At 42.9% G+C, this 26,820-nt stretch overlaps 1 protein-coding gene and 1 pseudogene across 1 annotated transcript in view; one reads left to right on the top strand and one right to left on the bottom strand.

Annotated features, from left to right (window-relative positions):
- The window catches only part of LOC130028096 (regenerating islet-derived protein 3-gamma-like), a 36,771-nt gene extending 15,237 nt beyond the window's left edge, over positions 1-21,534 (top strand). Inside the window, exons 2-5 of the mRNA XM_056118828.1 lie at positions 19,972-20,090; positions 20,318-20,455; positions 21,066-21,183; positions 21,467-21,534. Coding sequence (XP_055974803.1) covers positions 19,972-20,090; positions 20,318-20,455; positions 21,066-21,183; positions 21,467-21,534 — 443 coding nt within the window. The remainder of the gene's footprint in view (positions 1-19,971; positions 20,091-20,317; positions 20,456-21,065; positions 21,184-21,466) is intronic.
- LOC130025722 (regenerating islet-derived protein 3-alpha-like) lies at positions 15,224-17,140 on the bottom strand (annotated as a pseudogene).
- Positions 21,535-26,820: the final 5,286 nt, after the last annotated feature.

Genomic DNA, 26,820 nt, shown 5'->3' with positions numbered 1-26,820 from the left:
AATATTACAGGAAAAATGAAGAAAACAGTTCTTCAGTCCGAAGAATAACACGCGTGGTCTATAAAAATGTTCACTACAATACTTTAATAATCACTGTATTACTGTCATCCTGTTGTTCATCGGGTTACTCAAGCGGGTGCCAGAAATGTCTCCTTTTGTCCCAGCCCTGAGATTTTAGCAGCTTCTCCTTGCTCGTCTTTCCCAATGCTGGCATATTGGAGGCTCTTTCAGGGTCAGGCGAATGAGACCCATTATTATTACTGTTTTTGGCATATGGAATATGCCACGGGTAGCTTGCCAGGCTCTGCTGTGCGGGCAGGATACTCATGGTAACTTTCAGGCTCTCCGAGAAGCATATATTTTAATAAATATACATGTATATATTTATAAATATATATTTATAAATACATAATATATATATATCCCTCTATGATTTGTTGTCTACTGTCTGAACCCCATCGAATATGGTGTGGTAATCATGAAAAATATGTAGGGAGTATCTTTATGGTGTGCTAATAATATTAATGAGAAAATAAAGATAAAGATAGAGTTGATGGATTTCTAGTAGGATATTTAGGAGATGTTAGTTCTGTTCTTCCGAACAAGAACATCCTAAATTTTTCTTCTCTTCTTGTTAATATGGATGCACAGAACTAAATGTGACCTTGTCATAGAGAAGAGGAAAATCTTAGTAGTTTTACACAAATAGTTGTACTAAAATACCGGTGGCTACAACTCAACGATTAATTTAAAAGAAAACTGACTTAAGTGTTAATTGTGTTTCTTCTCATTAGGGGGATGGTAAGTATGCACAGACACGTTTATAAAGCAGTGAATTTAAGCTGATCAATATTATGAGCAATGTATCATAACTCATTGAATGAATCTTGTAGAATAAGGAAGGAGTGTTCCTTCTGAATTTGAAAGATAAAACTCAGGTCAGCTTAAATTGTTTAATCTTTATTGTATAACTTACAGAAGGAAAAAGCAAGAAAGAAATTGAGGTGTGAAGGAAGAAGGTGAGACAGTGAAGTAATGGAGGAACATGCGTTAGGGATATCTGATCTGCCAGTGACGTGGGAGAGAGGTATAGCCATAATTCCAAAGAAGAGATTTAGCAACTGAAATCAGCCAACATGAAATCTCAACTAAAACCACTGAACTTTAAGACATAGCTGTCAAGGGGGCAGGTGGCAGGGCAGGGGTGAGGAAGCGGGGGGAGGAAGTGTGGGATCACTAGAGGTGGGAAGTAGATACTCGTGGTGGGATTGGTATTGGAGTATTGTAGCCTGAGACTCCACTATGAATCACTTTGTTACTCGTGGCTCTTTAATTCCAAAATGAAACTTAAAATCTGTTATCAGAAGAGACCAGAGCATAGAACAGCAGACGGTGAGGGGGGTGGGGCAGCACCCACCCAAACAAAACCCCAGTAGCCGCTCACTCCCTTACTCCAAAATTGCTACCAATTCTCTGGTTGGACTCCCTCATCTTGGGCTGAGCCTCATAGAGAAATTAACCCGTCCAAAACAGAGGTACACAGGTCCCTGTGACTGAAATCTCCAGGTTTTCTCACAGTTTTCTCCCCTGCCCCACCACCTCCTCTACTTTCAGAAGCCCTGAAAGCTGCCACCCCGTTAAAATTTTTTTATTAGTGAAACACCATGAGGTACAGTTGTAGATTTACAAGTTTTTGTGCTTGGGTTTCGATTATACAATGATCAAGTACCCATCCCTCCACCAGTGCCCATTTTCCACCACCATGGATAATATCCCTCCCACCCCCATCCCCCCCACCCCACCCTGCCTCTGTGGCAGGGCATTCCCTTTTGTTCTCTCTCTCCTTTTGGGCGTTGTGGTCTGCAAAAGAGGCATTGAGAGGCAAACATGTTCAGTCCATAGTCTACTTTTGCACTGCCCAATCAAAAAGTGTAGATTTCCTTGAGCTCACAGACTCATTCACAGCCATGCAACATCTCCAAACTCTACAGCACTGATAATCCAGTAGCAGCATACCAAGTTGAACGGGATGCAATGTAGAAGACAACCAGTCTTGATAAGGAAAACATGAACCCAGAAAGGTCAACTTGTAACAGCATTTTAGTAATTCCTTCTACATGAACTTGATGTCTCCAAGGTGAGATACATCTTAGACAAATTTTCTTCTAAAGATGCACGTACTTTTATCATTCCGTTAGCACATTAACGGTGACAAGCAATATAAAATGTTATTGTGGGCCCGGTATGGGAGCAGGCTCAGGGGTTGTAGGGAAACTGGGGAGAACGGTGGAGGGAAGGTGACAGTGAAGTGGGATTGGTTTTGGACATTGGAGCTAAAATAAATGATCCCAAACTTCTTTGTAAACCACAGCGCTTACCTCAAGTGTAGGGGGAAAAGAACTTACAAATATTTTATAGAAGAAATTTTAACTCAATTAAAAGATATGCAGGCAGTCTAAAGAGTTGAAGAAATAGATGCACATCACATGTCAGATAAAATGCTAAAATCAAAGCTTTAAAAAGATCTCATAAATCTCAACGATTTGCTCGAGTGGGCCTCCATTGGAGACTTTGTTGTTACTGTGTCTGGCATACCGAATACTCTCGGTAGCTTGCCGGGCTCTCAGAGAGGGAAGAAATCTGTAACTGGCTGTGATCAATTAATTGTAAACACCACTGCACTGGAGTGATAGCACAGTGGGTAGGGCGTTTGCCTTGCACGTAGTCGACCTGGGTTCGATTCCCAGCATCCCATATGGTCCCCCAAGCACCGCCAGGAGTGATTCATGAGTGCAGAGTCAGGAGTGACCCTGAGCATCGCCAGGTGTGATCCACAAATCAAAAATTAAATAAATCTCAACAGCAAATAAAAATCCTAAAAAATCACTGAAACTTGGGAGAGAAAGCGAAGTAATATGCCCCAAAGAGAGCATGTGAACACTAGGTAATGTGAAAAAGTGCTAGCTATCTCTTACTTCCTGGAAAACAAAAATGACAATGAGATATTATCTGATTCCAGTGAGATTGGTATATATTAAAAAGATGGAAGATAGTGTTGGCAGGGATGTTGTGGAAAATGAGCTCTCTTGCACTCTTGGTGAAAACATTCTCTAGTATATTCTCAAAGGTGAACAATTTGGAAGTTTCCCAAAAAAAGAAAAAAGGAAAAAGAAAAGAAAATCATTAGCCTCCAACTTCTTGTGCCTCTCTCTGAGCAATAGGCCCCATATGCAACAGAGGCCTGCCTACAGGAAGATTCTCTTTGTCTCAGGTTGGATCTTTCTTGGAAGATTCCAGAACAAATATCTTGGCCCCAAAACAGTACAGTGGTAAAGAGCAACAAAGTGGTTCTACAATGTATAAAAACTTTGCCGGGGATTGAAAATCAATTCCTATTTTTTGGGGGGAGCGCGAAGTGGGTTCTGTAGGAAGTCAGAAAAACAGAGAAACCTAGATATTTCTCAAAAACAATTCTTCCTCGCTGATGGGTCTAAGACCAGAATACAATTTTCAATGAAAATGCATATTGCGATTCGCTGATAATTTAGGCGCTGAAAATAAAAAATGGCTTGAAGTGAGACTGGGGAGGAGAGAGATTGAAGTAGAGTTCATGTATGAAGACTGGGTGGAGTATATTTACTTCCAGGGTAGATACTTATAATACTTATATTAAACTTATAGTATCCACACATAAAGCGGAATACTATATTCAGCCTGTATTCTTCCAACCTGATCTAATTCTCAAACTTTCAGATATAGGATGAGGTCATTTTATAGTCACAATTCTTTCCGTTTTTACAACCTAGAGAAATAAAAGAAATGAAGTGAATGGGAAGAGTGAAAGAAAAAATGGACCTGTGTTTTACAAACGTTGGGTTGGGTGGTCTGAGGCACTGAGACAAGGAAGGCGAGAGAAATTGTTGTTCACGGAGGATCACAAGGCTCACTCATATCTTGTGACCAACAGCAGCCTTCTCAGCCTCCTTGTATTTGCCGGCTTATTATAATCATGTCCAATGAAACGCAACAGCTAGGAAGAATCAAACCAAAGAACCGCAGGTAAAGGAAACATTATCAGTTACAGGAAGGACAACATGGTCAGTTACACTCTCCACATGCCCAACACTAAGCTCCACAAGTCACCACTTCCTCACACCCGGGGTCTGTGATAAACAGTAGAGGATGTTAAAATCTAAATTTGAGCTAGGTTTAATATGTGAGAAGAGGAATCTGCTGCTTTGTGCTACGGGCACTTGCTGAGCACGAAGGGTCAGTTTTGGCCTTTTCCATCTCAGTCAGACTCTCAAGCTTAGGTTCGACCACTCAATGCAATGTGCTTTTCTGATTCTGCTTCGTGCTTGCAGGGCAGCGTCCAAGGACTCATCTTCATGATCTAGTTGGGCACCAACAGACCTGATGGAGAAGCTTTCCAGATATGTCAAAGTCTCTCCCTCCTTTCCATCCGTATCCTGCGTTAGGAAAAAGAGACTCGGGGAAAGGAGAATAGAGAGTGGGTTGGAGTAGGTTAACTAACATGACTTTCCCTCCTCATCTTGAAATCCAAAAGTTCAGGCTCGGAGATTGGAGGTAAGTTGATGGGAAAGAACCTGATGTAGCAGCTGCTCTGATAAAGACTCTCGCTGCAGACTAATCTAGCCAGGACATTGTCTTCCCGGGTAACACAGTTCAGCACATCATGGTTAATTCACTCCTACCCACCTTGATTGGGTTGGAAGCTCTGTAGCATAAGATATGAAGTGGTCACAAAGAAGTTCAGTTGCTACTGGGATACTCTGATTCGTGGAGATAGCTCTTTCTTCTGCAAAACTTGACCGGGCATAGAAAATTTTAAAGGAGTGGTGGGGTGAAAAGAATAATGGGAGCTGGCATGGAAAAGATACCCAGGGGATATGCATGAATCTAGTACTTGGAAGAGTGAGCTATGATAACCCCTCACAGTAAATAGCACGTTCAGCATGCTTTCAACATGACCTAAAACCTCTAATGAGGGTCCACCAACTATACTATGTAACCTTGTTTCTGTCATAAAGTCCAAAATGCTCTTGTGGATCTGAGTATTCCATGACCGTGCGGGGGATGGAAGGGGAGTGGTGGATGTGAGCACACTTACTTTTCACTTGGGATTGTGTTAGGGTCGAGATGCTCACCGCCCGTGAAGGAAGACTCCAAGAGACTTTCTCATGCAACAGGCACAGGGTTTATTGTCCAACATACTGGGGCTTACTGCATGTCCCGAAAACAGGACAGAGGCAGAGAGCCCCGAGCCAAAGAACAGTGGGTTTTTATAATCAAGTATAAAGGAATCTTACAGTACAGCAATCTGCAGCTTTACTAAGAACAGAACGACACTTGCACAAGATTAACTCCTTCTGAACATCTGAGCACATGTCCCCATATCAGGCCCAACCACAAGGTCCTAGCAGGGGGTAGGTGGGAGCTGCATTATAACTCTTTCCAGCCAGCTTTTACAACTCTAGCTTTCACAGCCTTTACAGTTTTCTGGTTAACTCTTTCCTACCACTTAACTCTTTCATGACTATTTGCCCAGGCGGCCCTTACATTTCTATCTCTGGCCTTACAATTGGAGCACTAGGCAGGAGAGCAGCACCCAAGCAACAATGGGAACAGCCACAGGATGCTGCATCTGACATGACTAGAGGAGATTGTCAGGGGCAGGGATGGAAGTGCTCAGGCAGGCGGCAAGCACAGGGTCCACCACCCTTTTCCTTTTGTCTGATCCCCAGGAAGAAGTGGACCTGACTGACATACCTCTCTGTCTGGTGACTGAACAGGTTTGATTCTCTGATACTCGACCCCTTCCACCTCTTAGGCGGAACATGACTGAGTCTGAGAGTGTTTTGTGTCTCCTTAGGAAAGACATTCTTCTGCGCCCTCCCTCCGGTACCTGAGACGCAGACATGTTTGGAAATGCATCTTGTCTCAGCTCCCATTTACCTTCCTTGCTGGGATCTGTGATATTCTGTCAGGTCAGGAACGGCCAGCCTTGTAGAGGACATTCTAAGGGAAGCACACTGAAAAGTATAATACAAAAATGGGGCCCGGAAAGGACTGCTAGGAAAGAGTAGGAGGGATTCTGGGAGATTCCTTGAATAGCTGCAGCAAAGAATGGGAAATGTCGAAGATGTGATCTCTTTCTAGTAGCAGATTAACTTCTTTCCAGGGCAACAACCAACCCGAGCTTTCCCCACAGTTTAGCTTTCTGAAAAACTAAGGAGAATGGAATTTGACATGTTCTGTGAAATACAATCTTAGTGCTTTAGACCCTCCTTCTGTAATTTGTGTTACTTTAAGTCCACCCCATCATTCCCCACACCACGTTCCCTGCAACCGGGCACTCTTGGTCTGTAACCCAGTGACCACAGTTTACTACCATTAATATCATCCTTAAACTTGAGTTGTTTCTCTAGATGAGAGATTATGCTGTATTTGTTTTTCTGCGCCTAATTTATTTGTCACACGAAGAAGTCCTCCAATCCCATCCTAGTTGTTATGCACTTCATAACTCCATAACTATTTTTCACGTGTCTGCATAATATTCAATTGTGTATGTATTTTTATCCATTTTATTATACTAGACATTTTAATTTATCCATATTCATATTGAATATGAATATACTTATATGTATATCTTTCTAAGATTATTTTTTTGTTTGGGTGGTGGTTGGATAGAAGTGTGATAGCTGGGTCACATGAGAGCTCCAACTTATTTTTATGAGAACTATACATTTCATTTTCTAAAAAGGCACTAGTAGACAACATTCTCACTAATATTGAATAACTGTTTCATTTTTGCCACCCCTGTTTCCAGGAAATATTTCCATTGTCATATATATATATATATATATATATATATATATATATATGCTCCTGGACATATATCACGATCATCCTGTTGTTCATCGATTGCCTCGAGCAGGTACCAGTAACGTCTCCTTCTCCCTAGCCCTGAGATTTTAAAAGAGCCATATTCAATGCTCTTTTAGAGTTAGGAGAATGAGACCCATCATTGTTACTGGTATTTGGCATATTGGGTACGCCACGGGGAGTTTGCCAGACTCTGCCATGTGGGCAGATTACATTCGGTAGCCTGCTAGTTTGTACAAAGTAAGAATGAGATAATAAGATGTCCGGGAGCTTCCAGGAGCTAGGTTTTATAGTCTCTGGGTCATGGCCGTTGATGGGACCAACCTGGCGCTGGCAGCAGCTGGTAGGTGTGACGCCAACTTACTGGAAGATGGGGGATCTGGGTGGAGAAGGCCCAGCCCCGATCCGAGCAGGCTTTGAGATCTCAGCCCCGGGACCCGCATGCCTGGTTCCTCTGCCGGTTCCTTCATGCATGAGGCTTGTCCGGACGAGTGGAGAGTGATCGCAGCGTGACTGTGGCTGGTTCTGGAGGTCTCCGGCTGCTGAAGCTCTGCTCGGTGGGGGGGGGGGGGGGATTCAATCCACCCCCTCCGAGGGGCCCTGGTGAGGACAGCCAGGTACAGGGACAGGAGACTCTGGACATATATCTATATATGAACATATATACATGTATCTTTCTATATGTATAAATGTGTGTGTATATAAACATATTTGTGTGTATTTGATTGTGGTTCCCTGACACTAAATGACGGTTATCACCTTTTTATATTCTTATTGCCTATCAAGTTATGTCTCCATGTTAGAAGAGTTACTTAATTTCTTCTCCCCAATTTTTGATAGGGGTATTGTAGTTTTCTGTTACTTAACTTTATTAATGTTTTATAAATATGGGATGTTAGTGCTTTATCTAATGTATTATATTCAAACAACTTCTTCCAGTGTTTTTATTTCAGCCCGCTTTCCTTTTGCCATGCAATAAGTTTTATACTTTTCATATTCCCACCTGCTTACTTTTGCTTTTGCTATGGTTTCTAGTGCAATTAAATCATTGAAAACATGCCTGGAATCCAAAGCCTGGACATATCTGTCTATATTTGCTTTAACATAATTTATGGTATCTGGTTTAATCTCATCCTTGATCTACTTTGAACTTTTATGGATCCATATTGATTTTTATTGATAGTGGGTATTCAGTTTTAAAACAATATTCTTTTCTGTTCAATTTTGTTTGTGGGACACCGTTCATATTCTACAGAGTTTAATGCAAGCTTTACACTCAGGGGTCACTGCTGTCAGTGCATGTGGGAACATATATGGTTTATGGAAAAGAAGTAGGCTCTGCAGCTTGCAAGACAAGTGCCTGTTTTCCTATACTCTCTTCCCCCCAACATCACTTGACAAAACAGCATTCCTTGCTCCACCAATGTAACTAGCACCTTTGTGAAATATTTATCTGAGGTCTAAATCTGGTTCTAAATTGCAAACACTTTGATATGACAACCAGCACCATGCAGTTTGATTACTATAGTAGTGTCGTATAAATAAAATTAGGAAATGTAATACAGCTGAACTTCTCTTCCTCAGGATAATCTTGGCTACTTATGTGGTGGGAAGCTTCCATATGAAATATATGATGTACAACCTGGTACTTTAAGACTGTCTTTGGGATGCTCATAGAAAGTGCATTGTCAGCATAATGCTTTGGGTAGAATATGACTACTTCAGGAAATTTTGATTATTCGAATGAATATATATGGAATATAATTCTATTCTATAGTATCCTCTTTTACTTCTTTAAGGAGAAACTAAATATTACAATGGCAGAAGACTTCTGCATTTTTTAAAAAATTTTATTGAATCACCGCGAGATAGTTACAAGATTTCATGTTTGGGTTACAATCACACTGATCAAACCCCCATCCCTTCAAAAGTGCACATTCCCCACCAACGAATATCCCCAGTTTACCCCTCCCTTTCCTACCCTTCCCCTGCCTCCATGGCAGACAATATTCCCCATACCCTTTCTCTACTTTGGGGCATTATGGTTTGCAATACAGACCCTGAGAGGTTATATGTTTGGTCCTTTAGCTACTTGCAGCACACATCTCCCATCCCGACCAGTTCCTCAAACCATCATTTTCTTAGTGATCCCTTCTCTATTCCAGCTGCTTTCTCCACTTTGCTCATGAGGCAGGCTTCCAGCTATGGAGCAATCTTCCTGTCCTGTGTATCTACAGTCCTTAGGTGCCAGCCTCATGTTATGTTGCTTTATATTCAACAAATGAGTGGAATATATGTCTATGTCTGTCCCTCTCTTTCTGACTCATTTCATTTATCATGATACTCTCCACGTCTATCCATTTATAAGCAAAGTTCATGACTTCCCATCTCCTAACAGCTGCACAGTATTCCATTGTGTAGATGTACCAAAGTTTCTTTAACCAGCCATCCATTCTAGGGCACTTGGGTTGTTTCCAGATTTTGGCTATTGTGAACAGTGCTGCAATGAACATATAGATACAGATGTCATTTCTACTGTGCTTTTTTGCATCCTCGGGATATAGTCCCAGAAGTGGTATTGCGGGGTCCTATGGAAACTTAATTTCTAGATTTTGAAGAACTTTCCAAATTGTCTTCCAGAAAGGCTGGATTAGTGGGCATTCCCACCAACAGTGAAAGAGCGTCCCTTTTTTCCCCACATCCACGCCAGCACTGGTTGTTTTTGTTCTTTTGAACGTATGCCAGTCTCTGTGGTGTGAGATGATATCTCATGGTTGTTTTGATTTGCATCTCCCTGATGGCTAGCGAGGTGGAGCACTTTTTTCATGTGCCTTTTGGCTATTTATATTTCTTTTCTGAGGAAACCTCTGTCCATTTCTTCTCCCCATTTTTTGATGGGGTTGGACGTTTTTTCTTGTACAATTCTACTAGTGTCTTGTATATCCTGGATGTTAATCCCTTATCAGAGGGATATTGGGTAAGTATTCTTTCCCGTTCTGTGGGTTCTTTCTGTACTCTTGTCACTTGTTTCTTTTGAGGTTTCTTTTGAGGTTTCTTAGTTTGATGTAGACCCATTTGCTTATGTTTGCTTCCACTTGCATGGCCAGTGCTGTTTCATTCGTCCCTGAAGATGCTTTTAGCTTCAATGTCATGGAGAGTTCTGCCTACATTTTCCTCTATGTACCTTATGGATTCATGCCTGATATTGAGGTCTTTACTCCACTTTGATCTGAATTTTGTGCCTGACATTAGACAGAGGTCACAGTTCATATTTTTTGCAGGTTGCTATTCAGTTTTCCCAGCACCACTTGTTGAAGAGGCTTCCCTTGTTTCACCTCAAATTTCTTGTTTCTTGTCAAAGGTTAGGTAGTCATATATTTGCGGGTCAGTGACAGAATATTCAACTCTGTTCCATTGGCCTATGGGTCTGTTTCTAGCCCAGTACCATGATGTTTTAATTTCTACTGCTTTGTAGTACAGTATGAAGTTGGGAAGGGTGATGCCACCCATCTTCTTTCTCCCAAGGATTGCTTTAGCTATTCGTGGGGGTTTATTGTTCCAGATGAATTTCAGGGCTGGAGCGATAGCACAGCGGTAGGGCATTTGCCTTGTGCGCAGCCGGCCCGGCCCTGCCGGGATCAATTCCTCTGCCCATCTCGGAGAGCCCGACAAGCTACCAAGAGAATCTCTCCCGCACGGCAAAGCCTGGCAAGCTACCTGTGACGCATTCGATATGCCAAACACAGTAACAACAAGTCTCACGATGAAGATGTTCCTGGGCCCGCTCTGAGAAAATCGATGAACAATGGGAGGACAGTGGACAGTGCTATGAATTTCACGAGTTTTTTGTCTATTTCTTTGAAAAATGTCATGGGTATCCTGATAGGGAACACATTAAATTTGTATAGTGCTTTGGGCAGTATTGCCATTTTGATAGAATGTTAATCCTCCCTATCTCTGAGCAGGGGACGTGTCTCCATTTCCTAGTGTCCTCTTTTATTTCTTGAAGTAGTGTTTTGTAATTTTACTTGTGTAGGTCCTTCACCTCTTTGCTTAAATTGATTCCGAGGTACTTGATTTTCTGAGGTACCGTTGTGAACAGGATTGATTTTTTAATGTCTGTTTCTTCTGTTTCATTATTTGTATATAAGAAAGGCATGGACTTTTGGGTGTTGATTTTGTAGCCTGCCACTTTACTAAATCGACTTGTTGTTTCTAGGAGCTTTTCTGTAGAGCCTTTTGTGTTTTCTAAGTATAGTATCAGATCGTCTGCAAATAGTGATAGCTTGACCTCTTCCTTTCCTATCTGTATGCCCTTGATACCTTTCTCTTGCCTAACTGCAATGGCCAGGACTTCCAGTAATATACGGAATAGGAGTGGTAAAAGTGGGCAGCCTTGTCTTCTGCCCGAACTTAGAGGGAAGGCTTTTAGTTTTTCCCCATTGAGAATGATACTTGCCGTGGGCTTGTGGTAGATGGCTTTGACTATATTGAGGAAAGTTCCATCAACACCTATTCTGTGGAGAGTTTTCATCATAAATGCGTGCTGGATCTTGTCAAGTGCTTTCTCTGTGTCTATTGATACGATCACATGGGTTTTATCTTTTCTTTTTTTTTTTTGATATGACAGATTATGTTGATCGATTTCCGAATGTTAAACCATCCTTGCATCCCCGGGAGGAATCCTGCTTGGTCACGGTGTATGATCTTTCTGATGAGTTTTTGGATTCTATTTGCTAACAGTTTGTTGAGGATTTTGCATCTGTGTTCATCAGGGATCATGATCACGATCATCCTGTTGTTCATCGATTGCCTCGAGGAGGCACCAGTAACGTCTCCTTCTTCCTAGCCCTGAGATTTTAAAAGAGCCATTTCAATGCTCTTTCAGGGTTAGGAGAATGAGACCCATCATTGTTACTAGTATTTGGCATATTGAGTACGAGACGGGAAGTTTGCCAGACTCTGCCAAGTGGGCAGGATACTTTTGGTAGCCTGCCAGGTTCTCCAATGGAAAAATTAAAAAAAAATAAGACGTTGCGTGCTGCAAATGTGGCCGTGCGCTTCCGGGAGCTGGGTTTTATAGTCTCTGCTTCTTGGCTGTTGATGGAACCAACCTGGCGCTGGAGGCAGCTGGTGGGTGTGATGCCTACCTAGTAGAAAATGGGGGGGTCTGGGTGGAAAAGGCCCAGTCCCAATTTGAGCAGGCTTGGAGATCTTAGCCCTGGGAGACCCGCGTGCCTGGCTTCCTTTGCCAGTTCTTTCATGCATGAGGCTTGTCTGGAAGTGTGGAGAGTGGTTCCAGCATGGATGGCTGTGGCTGGCTCCGGAGGTCCTCAGCTGCTGGGGCTCTGTTGTGGGGGGAGGGAAACTCAACCACCCCCATCCAAGGGGCCCTGGTGAGGACAGCCAGGCGAGGGGGCAGGAGACTCTGCGCTGTTCTTTTCCGGGAGCTGGGTTTTATAGTCTCTGCATCTTGGCTGTTGATGGGACCAACCTGGCGCTGGCAGCAGCTGGCGGGTGTGACGCCTACCTACTGGAAGATGGGGGGTCTGAGTCTATCATCAGGGATATTGGCCTGTAGTTCTCTTTCTTTGTGGTATCTCTGTCTGCTTTTGGTATCAGGGTGATATTTGCTTCATAGAAACTGTTCAGAAGTGTTTTTCATAATTCAATTTCGTGGAACAGATTGGGAGTAAGTCCCCTTTAAAGATTTGGAAAACTTCACTAGTGAATCCATCTGGGCCAGGATTTGTGTGCTTGGGGAGACTTTTTATTACCGTTTCAATTTTTTGATGGTGATAGGTCTGTTCAGGTGTTCCAGGTCTTCTTGGTTCAACCTTGGGACCCTCTAAGAAACTAGGAATGTATCCATTTCCTCGAGGTTTTCGTATTTTGTGGCATAAAGCTTCTCAAAGGACTTCCTGAGGACCCTTTGAATTTCTGTAGTTTCCGTTTTAATGTCTGACTTTTCATTTCTGATTCGGTTTATTAGGGTTTTCTGTCTCCCTTTCTGCATCGTTTATATAGTTGATTCCTATACATTTGAAGTTTATGGACATAATTTTATTTGCCTTATTCTTGGGGTGGGGGGTCACACCCCGCAATGTTCTAGATTACTCCTGGCTTTGCGCTCAGGAATTACTCCTGGTGGTGCTTGGGAGACTATATGGGATGCTGGGGATTGAACCGGGTCGGCTGCCTACACAGCACAAGCTCAACCCATTGTACCATGGGTATAATTTTATATAGAAAAATGTACATAATGCAATTAGTGTATTATAACAAAAATATACGATGCAGTCAAAACAAAATAAGTTGTAAGAATTTTTGATTTAATTTTCTTTATTATTAATTTTTTAATTTAGATGTTGGCTAGTAAAACACCTACATGGAGTTTAATATTTCATATATTTAAATGTATAATAATTAGCTATTAATTGTGGTTTCCATGGTAAACTATAGATTCTGAAATTTTATTTCAGTGTATTAGCAGAGTTTTGGATTGTTGGTCTTATAGCTTGTGTTATAAATTAGGTGCCGCAACGCTATTTACTGAAATGGAGTGGTACCTGCAATGAAAATACACTTTCTCATTTTTGGCATTGTATGTGACCTCTTCAATACTTTTAGATTAAGATGACGGATCATTTTTAAGAACTGTATATATATATATACAAATAAAAATAAAATATATTTATAGAAAATAAAATCTATCTTTTTAAGCTACTTTGCTGAGCTGTTTTTCAAAATGATGACTTATTTTCTCCCACATTGAACTGGACAGAGTGCAAAACGGAAACACTCAGAAAGTTCCCAAAGAACATTCCACTAGAAGTTTATACACAGCAATATCACTATTTCCAATAGTTTGATACTCAAGCTACTCTATCTTTCTCTAGGCACTCATAGATGGATGTACCCTACATCTTCTGGTCCCTCTGCAGATATCAAGAGTAAAGAACACATGATAAGCTGTTCATTTAAATGTATATGTTTCACGGAAAAGAACTTTCAATTTCTCCTATTCTCGATAATAAAATTCCATGGTAAAATTTTTGTATTACTTGATAAATTATAATCCAGGGTAGACGGAGGATTGAAGAGACATTTCGATCATTCAGGACAAGTGGGATGCTAGAAAATTGTAGGCATATGTGTATCATATCCACATCCCTCAGTTTAACTTCAGATACAAGATGATCCCCATCACACTTGGGTTCTCAGTGGTGTCCACAGAACCTACAAGATCAGCAGCACTGCAGCTCTGTGACCTCACATCAAACCAAAACATGTGCCGCTGGCTGGTCAAGCTACCAGTGGTCCAGGATAACCTGAGCCACTCAGGTGTTGCCGAGACTTAAAAAACAATATAGATTATACTGAATAAATGAGTTCAGAGACACTGTCTACAAATTTCAGGCTCCGGGAAGACCTAATCATGTAAGCAAAGATAATGTGCAGTAGAGGATGTGACAGAGCAATACAATCTATGCCAGCACCTGTGCTTGAACAGGACCCTAACATATCGCAAAGAGAAGGGAGTGCGATAGGTGTCGGAACCAAGGCCCATCCAGGTCTGCGTCATGGGAGGTGAAAGAAATTAACAGGGAGCCACACTATGTAGCCAAGTCAATGAACCTAAAGCCAGCCCAGTCCTCAGATGGACAGAGCTGAACTCTCCAGTGAGAGTCGCGCATAGCGCAGCCTTGGGGATCCCTTAATTGTGTGTGATGCTGGGTTGCTCAGGCAGAAGTTTCCGCTGCCTATAGATTAGTACTCTCAGGTGTGGGGGGGGGGGGAAGCAAAAACACTTGGAGAAAATCTAGATGAGCACAGAGTGGAGCTATGGGGCCGGGAGCGGAAGGGTTGCTCTAGAGTGTCCCGGTATAGGGGACAGTGGGAGCAGAGACAGGACAGCTGAGTGGACTTGCAGGGTGAGACTCAGTCTGTCATGCTTCAGAATCCAGGACTTAAGCCAAGTATTTTGCAGGCATGTGTTGCTGGACCCTCAGTGGTGATTAACAATTGAGATTTTCCTAGGGATCCGGATGAAGGTGGATGAAGAAAGAACTGGATTTCTCTCACACAGAATTATTCCTCAGTGATGCTCAGAGGAAAGAATTCAAACGACATCATATGGATAGAAGTGTTTATTATTATTATTTGGCAAACCAGGATTCAACTGGGGAGGAGGTAGATGCAATGTGGTGTCCAGGGTAGAGAGCGGGTGGAGATTTCCTTCCAGGCTCCCTTTAAGCCTGGAAAGATATCCTTAAGGAGCTGCATGTGGATTCAACTAGCCGGTTGCTGACCTTATTTAGCTCTCAAACTTGCAGACGTATGGCAGTACAAACAGACAGTCATAATTTTGCCATTTTTCATAGCCTAAAGAGACAAGAAGAGGAGGGATCAGTGGAATGCTTAAAGCTGGAAACAGGAGAGAGAGGCATCACAGACAGGGCCAAAGTCCCTCCCTCTTTTTGTGTGTCATACTCCTGCTCCAAGGAGAAGGGGCTCAGAGAAAAGAGAGCTGAGAGAGACTAGGAAAGGGCTAGCGAGTCATGAATTCGGGAATGTACCCCCTTCCAAACGGTCAGGCTCAGAAACTGGTTTTGGGGATATGTCAGAAGTGGAACAGATATAAACATAGAAACCTCTTTGTTCTTACCTGTGTGGCTTAGAACAGCCCCACAGTACCCGGATTTGGTAGGGACTCCTTTCTCCCAGGCCTCATAGTTCAACACATCGCCATTACTCCACTCCCATCCACCTGCATTGGGTTTAGTCTGTGAAGACAGGACAGATGAACACCTGAGTCTCAGTTGCTCCTTTGATGCTCTGGCAGCATTTTCACTGGAATCCCTGAGTGACACCCAGCACCAGAGAATCTGTTTGGCTCTTTAAAGAGGAGATCTGGAGAGGAAATCTAAAAATTGTCTTTAAAGTCTTGATCTAGTGTGTAGGAATAAAAGTCACCAATACCACTGAGAGTAGCAGGATTGTTGAGCACAACATGTGGTGCAATCCAGGCTAGGCACTTCTGGGCCTCAAAGGTCACGCAGATTCTGAAGTGGACAGTGTACCCACCCTTCATTGATGAACAACTCAGCACATCTTAGGCACACCATCACTGGCCGCAACAAAAAAATTGACTTAGGAAATCTTCGGTACACATTGTTTGAAAAGGGGGACTGACATCAGCTAGAGATGAGGCCATGCCGCACAACGCACAGCTGCATATGGGCTCAGGGCTTCATTCTCCAGAAGAGCATCTGAATACTCTGGAATTCAGGGTGGCCTAGTCTAGTTATTGGGCAGACTAAGGGAATCAATCGGATGACTCAGGATGGCAAATGGAGCTGTAAAGTTACCCGAGAACAGAAGACGCAATCTCACCTCTGTGTTGTCATGGAGTCCAATCCAGACAAGAGAGGGTGCTGTCCCACTGTTCTTGATGAGGGAGCCCACGAAGTAGCCCTCAGACTGAGTGGACACAGACACGAGGTGTCCATTGCGACGTTTCTGGCATTCCGACTATGAGAGGAAGAAAGAGATTGGGAGAAGCTTGCATTACACTGGGACTTAAGACGTGGAGGAAGATAAGGAACTGCAGGTGTACTGTAAATTGTGCTTGTCATTCTACCTAGTATGTCCCAATAAAATGGAAGCTCCCCTGAACACCATTGTCTAAGGGCCCCACCCACCCAACCCCTCCCACCCCCAGAAATACACATCATTCCCCTTTCAATTACAGTTACTCACATCCGCATCCATCCAGGATTTTGCTGTCTTAAAGAAAGCATAACAGTGGTTGCCATAGGCATTGGAGCCTTTGGGGCACCTGGCTCATGGAGACAACTCTTCATTCTGCAGGTCTTCCCCTGACATAGGAAAATGTAAAGGAGTGACGGAGTGAAAAAAGAAGAATGGGTATTGTGTTGGAATGGGCACCACGGGGATATGCGTGAGGGCAGTACTTGAAATAGTGAACCATGACCATCCCTCAGCCTTTCCAACACATTCAGAGTGTTTTCAAGAGTCACCAGAAACTTTTGATGAGAAATCCTCTGTTCCACTCTTTCACATGGATTTTGTAAAATGCCCAAACTGTGCTCCCGGATCTGAGTATCCCACGACACAGGGGCTGGATGTGGGAACGCTTACCTTTCACCTGGGCTTGGAGCACCAGGCAGGAGAGCACCAGCCAAGGAACAGTGGCCATGGGAGGCAGCATCTTGTCTCACGGGAGAAGGCTGTCAGAGGCAGGGATGGAATTTGGGTCAGGCAGAAGGCAAGGAGAAGAACCCACTGCTCCATTTCCCTGTTATATTTGTTTAATTCCCAGACGACTGATATCTCCAAGTACGGTGACAGAACAGATTTGATATTCTGAATATTCTTCCCAGGATGCCTTACAAAGTTATCACTGCTATGCCTGTCAGCGCTTGTATTCTCTTCGGAGTGTGAGTCTTTTCCCTCCTCCCTCTAGTGTCTTGCATCAGTTCCCACTTACCTTTCTTGTAGGTATTTTTGAGAGTCTGTAGGTCAGGAGAGTCCATCCTTTTAAAAGATGTTCTGGGGTTGGGAAACTTCAATGAAGAACGCAAAGTTGCAACCTTGAGGGCCTGCTGGGAAAGAGTAGGCGGGGATTCCTGGAGGTTCTTGAGATATGGAGGGGTCTTTCCAGCAGCGGCTGGGAATTGCCACAGCTGTGCCTCTTTCAGATACCAGAGAAATATCTCCTCAGGACTACAAACAACCTATACATTAGTTTTTTCTCACGACTACATGGAATAGAGTTTTAGCACTAATTTTCTTGTGGTTTCTTTTGGTCTTCTCTCTTTATGTATAAAATTTTCACAGTGTCATGTTATATATACTTAGAAAATTTTGTTTTCAGAAAAATTCCATTGAGAAACATTCATGCCAATCACAGAAAACTTCCCTTTATTCATAAGCAGTCTACAAGGAATTTATCAGTATAACATATATATATACAGACATACTTTTCATTTGAAAGTATATTTATAATTTCATATAAGATGTAAATGTGAACAAAAAGGGTGATACATTTCTCAACTGAAACACAGGTTTAATTAGTAACATATTTTAATCTCTCCATATAACCTTAGAGACAATTTTTCAATGAAATTTTTTCAAAGAAACATGAGTCTGTGATTTGATAGGTGTTTTAAAGTTAAATTAGAGTGAAGTAAAAAGAAAATTTGAAAAAGAAAGCAAGTAATAATGTGTAGATATGTTGCTCTAATATTACGTGTAATCTTAAGGAGATTGATAGATGGAAGAATATATCAACGCCAGCAAAGCCAGATCTTAGGGAACTACAGTTCACTTTCCTCCAAACCACCTTCATGTCGCTTCTTTAACCATTTGTTTTTAATTTTCTTTTCTCTGAGGCTATATCTCCTGATGATTATCCATTTCACTATTTTGTCTTCAAAATGTGTCTGCTCCTGTGCGTTGGGTTTTGGGAACTGCGATATTCCAAGTGATTCAATGGACTTCCAGGTACAATATGGTGAAACATGACAACAGGACAGCACTTCATCAAGGAGGGCGTCCAAGAATGAGGTGCCACCCTGGCCCGTCAGTGCTAGGCATTACTGGAAATATCTTACAGAGTCCAAGATATTCAAAGTAACACACAAGGGTCTTTCAGGGAACAGTGTTTTAACACGGGTTGTTGCATGAAAGGTGCTGCCTTTTGTCAACGCACAATCATTCCGCCTTTCAGATTGAAGGTGCACATGTGTATGTGTGTGAGTGTGTATATGTGTGCATATGTGTGTGTGTGTCTGTGTTGTGTTGAGGGCTACACCAGTAGGTATGTATCATGTATAGTATTATTTTGTGCAGGTATTGACTGATCAAATACCATTTTACTTTCTAATTCATATGATGGTGTAATATAACTATAAAATTATTTATTAAAAACATGACAAAGTTAGAGCACCTACAACATGAACAATGTGCTGATGAAACATAACAGAGTTCTTCTCTCAAGTTTAGTCTCCCTGTCCTGATTTCTAGAAATTCTTCCTCTTCTACATGGTACCAAAGGAAAAAAGTGATGCAATCTGATTTCATATCTTGTAGGCTATAAGCAAAAATTGATATGGGGAAAATTACAGATGGCAGTAGTCCAGAGGAGGTGTGAATTTGGTACCTGAAAGAGGCTACACCTGTGGCAATTCCCAGCCACTTAGAGGAAGACTCCTCCCCATTTCAGAAATTTGTAAAACCCCTGACTTGCCTTTCCCAGCAGCTCTAACAAGGTCAGAATTTGGTGTCATTCATTGCAGTGCCCCGCCCTCAGAACATCTTTTAAAAGTGTGTTCCTTCTTGATCTGACACAACATTAACCAACCCGGCAAGTAAGGTGAGTGGGAGTTGATACAAGATGCTCTCCAAGTCAGGGCTCATTCTCAGATTCCACGGGAAGGCTGGGAAAGATTCCCAATCCTGAGAGGACACAAGCACTGTCAGACTCAGCACTGGTAAACCTGAGAGATTTCATGGGTAGAATCTCAGAATATCAAATCACTTCTGGCACCCTACTGCGAGACTCGAGTTAGTCAGGTCAATGAGAATAAAACAAAGGAGACAGGGAGATGAAGCAGTGACTTCTCCTTGCCTTCTGCCTGACCCAAATTCCATCCCTGCCTCTGACAGCCTTCTCACGTGAGACAAGATGCTGCCTCCCATGGCCACTGTTCCTTGGCTGGTGCTCTCCTAACTGGTGCTCCAAGCCCAGGTGAAAGGTAAGCGTTCCCATATCCAGCCCCTGTGTCGTGGGATACTCAGATCCGGGAGCACAGTTTGGGCATTTTACAAAATCCATGTGAAAGAGTGGAACAGAGGATTTCTCATCAAAAGTTTCTGGTGACTCTTGAAAACACTCTGAATGTGTTGGAAAGGCTGAGGGATGGTCATGGTTCACTATTTCAAGTACTGCCCTCACGCATATCCCCGTGGTGCCCATTCCAACACAATACCCATTCTTCTTTTTTTACTCCGTCACTCCTTTACATTTTCCTATGTCAGGGGAAGACCTGCAGAATGAAGAGCTGTCTCCACGAGCCAGGTGCCCCAAAGGCTCCAATGCCTATGGCAACCACTGTTATGCTTTCTTTAAGACAGCAAAATCCTGGATGGATGCGGATGTGAGTAACTGTAATTGAAAGGGGAATGATGTGTATTTCTGGGGGTGGGAGGGGTTGGGGGGTGGGGCCCTTAGACAATGGTGTTCAGGGGAGCTTCCATTTTATTGGGACATACTAGGTAGAATGACAAGCACAATTTACAGTACACCTGCAGTTCCTTATCTTCCTCCACGTCTTAAGTCCCAGTGTAATGCAAGCTTCTTCCAATCTCTTTCTTCCTCTCATAGTCGGAATGCCAGAAACGTCGCAATGGACACCTCGTGTCTGTGTCCACTCAGTCTGAGGGCTACTTCGTGGGCTCCCTCATCAAGAACAGTGGGACAGCACCCTCTCTTGTCTGGATTGGACTCCATGACAACACAGAGGTGAGATTGCGTCTTCTGTTCTCGGGTAACTTTACAGCTCCATTTGCCCTTCTGAGTCATCCGATTGATTCCCTTAGTCTGCCCAATAACTAGACTAGGCCACCCTGAATTCCAGAGTATTCAGATGCTCTTCTGGAGAATGAAGCCCTGAGCCCATATGCAGCTGTGCTTTGTGCGGCATGGCCTCATCTCTAGCTGATGTCAGTCCCCCTTTTCAAACAATGTGTACCGAAGACTTCCTAAGTCAATTTTTTTGTTGCGGCCAGTGATGGTGTGCCTAAGATGTGCTGAGTTGTTCATCAGTGAAGGGTGGGTACACTGTCCACTTCAGAATCTGCGTGACCTTTGTGGCCCAGAGGTGCCTAGCCTGGATTGCACCACATGTTGTGCTCAACAATCCTGCTACTCTCAGTGGTGTTGGTGACTTTGATTCTTACACACTAGATCAAGGCTTTAGAGACAATTTTTAGATTTCCTCTCCAGATCTCCTCTTTAAAGGGCCAAACAGATTCTCTGGTGCTGGGTGTCACTCAGGGATTCCAGTGAACATGCTGCCAGAGCATCAAAGGAGCAACTGAGACTCAGGTGTCCGTCTGTCCTGTCTTCACAGACTAAACCCAATGCAGGTGGATGGGAGTGGAGTAATGGCGATGTGTTGAACTATGAGGCCTGGGAGAAAGGAGTCCCTACCAATTCCGGGTACTGTGGGGCCGTTCTAAGCCACACAGGTAAGAACAAACAGGTTTCTATGTTTATATCTGTTCCACTTCTGACATATCCCCAAAACCAGTTTCTGAGCCTGACCTTTTGGAAGGGGGTACATTCCTGAATTCATGACTCACTAGCCCTTTCCTAGTCTCTCTCAGCTCTCTTTTCTCTGAGCCCCTTCTCCTTGGAGCAGGAGCATGACACACAAAAAGAGGGAGGGACTTTGGCCCTGTCTGTGATGCCTCTCTCTCCTGTTTCCAGCTTTAAGCATTCCACTGATCCCTCCTCTTCTTGTCTCTTTAGGCTATGAAAAATGGCAAAATTATGACTGTCTGTTTGTACTGCCATACGTCTGCAAGTTTGAGAGCTAAATAAGGTCAGCAACCTGCTAGTTGAATCCACATGCAGCCTCTCGAGGTTATTCTTCCGGTCTTAAAATTCATTCTAGAAGGAGATCTCCACCGAATTTCAACCCTGGACACCACGTCCCTTATACCTCCTCCCTCAGTCTCACTGAATGCCTTTCTTTTATGTTTAAAGCCTGGTTTTTCAAATAATTACAATAAACACTTCTATCCATATGATGTCTTCTGAGTTCTGTTCTTAGACCATCACTGAATAATAACTGTGCCTGAGAGAAATCTAGTTCTTCTTTTATCCACCTTCATCCTGATCCCTAGGAAAATTCCAGTTTTAAATCCCCACTGATTGTCCAGAGCATACCACCACAAAGATCACGGTCACAGTCCTCCCGTTTTTCATCGATTTGCTTGAGTGGGCCCAGTAACGTCTCCATCATGAGACTTGTTGTTACTGTGTTTGGCATATCGAGTACATCACGGATTGCTTGCCAGGCTCTGCCATGCGGGCGAGATACTTTCGGTAGCTTGCCGGGCTCTCCGAGAGGGGCGCAGGAATTGAACTCAGGTCAGCGATGTTGGCTGCATGCAAGGCAAATGCCCTACCGCTGTGCTATCGCTCCTGGCTTATGTCCTGGATTCTGAAGTCTGAGAGGCTGAGTCTCGCCCAGGAAACCCGCTCACAGCTATACTGGGACATCCTAGACCAACCCCCTTCTTCTCCCCGCACCCCCCCTTGCCTCGTAGCTCCATTCTTTTGCTCATCTAGATTTGCTTCAAGTACTTTGCTTCCCACTTCCCAGAAAGAACCGATTTATAAGAAGCAGAACCTTCTGCCTAAACAACCAAGACACTCACACAATTTATAAATCCCAAAGCGGTGCTATCAGCGACTCTCACCGGAGGCTTCAGCTGTGTCCATCTGATGACTGGACCTGCATTCAGTTCATTGACTTCCCTACATAGTTCAGCTCCCTTTTAATTTCTTTCACCATCCATGGAGCAGACCTGGGTTGGCCTTGGGTCCGACACTTGTTTCACTCCCTTTTCCCACCCATGAGATTCTGCAATCTTTAGGTCCTTTTTATGTAAGCATGATGTGCTGATGTTGTTCACACTGCCCTACCATAGCCTGTGCTGGTCTTAGTAACTTATGCATGTTCTGTCTTCCTGTAGCGTGATATTTACAGAACAACACCTCTGAACTCATTCGTTCAGTAATAATCCATGTTTTTTTGATCCACAGCAGCAGCAGTGTTGATCATTGTACCTGAGATCGATCATATGTAGTTTGATCAACAATTGGCACAGGCTGCTGTGTGATGTGAGCACAGCGCCACAATGCTGCTGTGCTTGTAGTTTCAGTGGACATCATGAGAATCCAGGTGTGTTATGGGAACCATCGGGCATCAAGTCGAAATCGGGACATGATACACATCTGTCTCCTATTTGTAGCATCTGACTGATCCAAAATGATTGCATTTATCCTCAATTCTCTATGTGCCCTGGATTATAATTTTACCCAAACCAGTAAAAGTTGTACCTTGGAATTCTGCTTCCTAGGCAGAATAGTACAAATTCTTGTATTTTTGCAATGGAGATACATATAAATGAACAAGTTTTTATTTGCTTTTCACCCTTAATCACCAGAATATGGAGGGTCCGTCCATCTATGGATACCTAGAGAGAGAGGGAAAGCTACTTGAGTCTTAAACTGGTGGAAATAGTGAATAGTGTTTTGGTTAGTTGCTTTGGATAACCTCACAAAAGAAATACCTTTGGTAGCGATCTCAGTAATATTCAGCACCTTTAGTGTGTTTCTATTTTGTACTCTGTCCAATTCCATTGATGACAAAACAAATCATTTTGAAAAACATCCTAACAAATTTTCAAATGTCAACAAATCTCAACAAAATCCCAACCTAAAATCTCCTATTGGAAAAGCATTAATTAATGGTTATTAACAGTTGAAATTCTTTTGAACTTAAAAATATGCCGCTATGTAGGAAGAACTGTAGAGATAGATATTGAACCTAAAGTAAAACTTGCTAAAGTATTAGGTGTAGAAAGCTCATGATTTGAAATAACTGAAGTATAAAAACTATTGAAATGAAGTCCAAAAAGGTTTTCCTCATGCTTCATAAAAATTGGTTCCAAGCTTTTATGCTGCTATGCCTATATCTATATCTATCTATCTATCTATCTATCTATCTATCTATCTATCTATATCACTGTCACTGACCTCCCGGATATGAGGGCGATCTGGCTGGAACATCTGTCACCCCTTTGATCGTCAGGGTTGTTTCGGCTGATCTGGTTGGCTAGGCGGGTGTCCTTTACCGCTCCATGTGTATCTCTCCCAATGCTGCGTGCTCTGTCGAAGATGACGCACTTGCCTGAATATAGATGGACTGGTCTTCGGTGGAGGGCATACAAGTAGCTGTGTTTCCCTGCTAGAACCCTCAAACAAGCATATATACAGTTGCTTATATCGTTTATATAGCTTATATATAGTTGTATATATAGCTGTTGTTCTTGTTTTGTTTGTTTTTATCTGCATTGCATTGGATTGTTAAAATCGACTTGAAATAAATTGTGGTATCCAAAAACAGTTTCAAAAGGTACTGGTTTTGTTCAAAACATGAGTTTCTAGATTTATAAAATTGGTTGCAAAACTTACCCTACCAGTGTTTTATTTGGTCTGTGGATTTTGATAGCTAAAATTTCTAGAGGTAATTTAAAAAAGGTTTTCCTCATGCTTCTTAAAATTGGTTTCAAGTTTTTATGCTGCTATGTCTATATAGTCTCTCTTTATATATATATATCTTAATCACTTAATCACTTAACTTCCCGGTAGTCGTCGATTTGCTCGAGCGGGCGCCAGTAACGTCTCCATTTGTCCCTGTCGCGTGCTAGTGTAGCCCAATGGCATCTGTTCGCTCCAGGAACATGGAGGGCCTCAAACTGATCGTTCATGATCTTGACGAAGAAGTCTGACCATCTGGTAGGTGGGCGGCCACGCGGTCTTTTGACATCCCGTGGAATCCAGTCAGTAACAGCTCTAGTCCAGCGGTCGTCTTTAAATCTCATTACGTGACCAGCCCATCTGATTTTCGACACCTTGGCAAATGAGACAGCGTCCCTGATTCTTGATCGTCAACGGATGTCAGAACTCTGGATTCTTTCTCTCATTTGAGTGAAACGTGATATTCCAAGCATAGCTCTTTCTATTCTTCTTTGGGAGACCTGAATAGCGTTCTCATCTTGTTTGCGTAGGGCCCAGGTCTCTGAGGCATATGTTAATGCAGGAAGAACAGTGGAATCAAAGAGATGTGCCTGGAGCCGGAGGTTCTTCGTCCTCTTAGCTATTTCTTCGACATTCTTGAAGGCGTTCCAAGCCGCTGTCTTCCTCCTGCGCTGCTCGGGTGCCAGGTCATTTGTCATGTTGACCTCTCGACCTAGGTACACATAGCTGTTGCATTCGGAGATGGTTGTTCCGTTGAGAGCGAATGGGGCGTCAGGAACGAGGCTGTTTCTCATAAACATTGTCTTCGTAAGATTCAGCTGTAGTCCTACCTTTCCACACTCACGGTCAAAGTCGGCCAGCATTTGTGCCGCTTGGCTGATGTTTGGTGTTATTAAAACAATGTCATCAGCAAAGCGGAGGTGGTGTAGTTGCCGACCATCTATCTTCACTCCCATTCCTTCCCATTCCAGTCATCGCATGATGTTCTTGAGGGTGGCACTGAAGAGTTTCGGTGAAATGGTATCACCCTGCCGCACCCCTCTCTTGACATCAACGATCACTTCTTTGTAGAATGGTGAGATCCTGGTAGTGAATCCGCAATACAGCTCACGGAGGATCCTCATGTATTGGGCTTGAATGCCCTGATTGGCTAGGGCTTCAATGACCACTTCTGTCTAAACAGAATCAAAGGCCTTCTTTAAATCAATGAACGTTAAGCAGAGCGGCATCTTGAACTCCCGAGAAACCTCAATTAGCTTGGTTATCGTTTGGAGATGGTCGATGGTGCTGAATCCTTTGCGGAACCCGGCTTGCTCGCATGGTTGTCCTTCATCTAGTGTTCTGCCAATCCTATTTAGGATGACTCGAGTGAACAACTTGTAGATGACAGACAATAGGCAGATCGGGCGATAGTTGCCAATGTCATGGATGTCTCCCTTCTTGAACAGTAGTACGGTCCTGCTGGTTTTCCATTGGGATGGAACCTTGCATTCAGACAGGTAGCGTGTGAAGAGCCGAGCCAGTGTATTGATGAGTACTGACGGCAGGTTCTTCAGGTGTTCAGGTCTGACCTTGTCTGGGCCGGGTGCTGTTTGTTTCTTTATCGATGAAATGGCGTGTTGGATTTCGGAAGGGAGAACATTGGGAACGACATATCCATCCTGTGGAATTTGGTATGTCGGCAAGTGGACATGGCTATCGAAGAGATTTGAGTAGAAGTCATGGATAATCTTATATATATATATATACATATATATATAATAGTGTTGTTGTTTGGTTTGTTTTTTTGCAGCTGCATTTCACTGGATTTTTAAAATGAGAGTTGAAATAATTATGGTACCTAATAACAGGTTCTATATGTACTGGTTTGGTTCAAAGAATGTGTTTTTCGATTTAAAAATTGGTTTCATAACTTATCCTATGAGTGTTTTATTTGATTTGAGGCTTTTGATAGCTAAAATTTCTAGAGTTAATTTGAATCTTATGATGGGTTGTTTATAACCCATCATAAGATTGTCAGATCCTGGGAAGTTACTCAGCAGAGCTTAGCAAGCTACATATGGCATATTCCATATGCCAAAAATAGTAACAATTATCCTCATCCCCTTGATTCTGAAAGAGTCCCCTATAAGCCATCGGGCTACAGTACCGTGTGACAGGGACAAATGCAGACATGACTGGTGCCCACTTGAGCAAATCAATGAACAACAGGACGATAGTGATACAGTGATATAGTAATCTCCCATAAAACTAGTCCGAGAAGATAGTGAGTTTTGAAAGACTATTATTACAATAAATTTATAATGATTGTTTTCTTAATAGTTTCCATTCATTTCAATTCATATCTTGAAGACCAGTAATGTCTCCATTATGAGACTTGTTGTTACTGTTTTTGGCATATCGAATATGCCACAGGGAGCTTGCCAGGCTCTCCATACGGGTGGGCCACTCTCGGTAACATACCGGGCTCTCTGAAAAAAATGGGGGAATCGAACCCAATTCGGCCATGTCCAAGAAAAAACACCCTACCCGCTTGCTATCACTCCAGCCCA

Source organism: Sorex fumeus, unplaced genomic scaffold (genome assembly GCF_029834395.1).
Source record: "Sorex fumeus unplaced genomic scaffold, SorFum_2.1 ptg000003l, whole genome shotgun sequence".
NCBI lineage: Eukaryota > Metazoa > Chordata > Mammalia > Eulipotyphla > Soricidae > Sorex > Sorex fumeus.
Note: the sequence above shows the minus strand (reverse complement) of the source record. Positions and strands in the feature narration are given on the sequence as shown.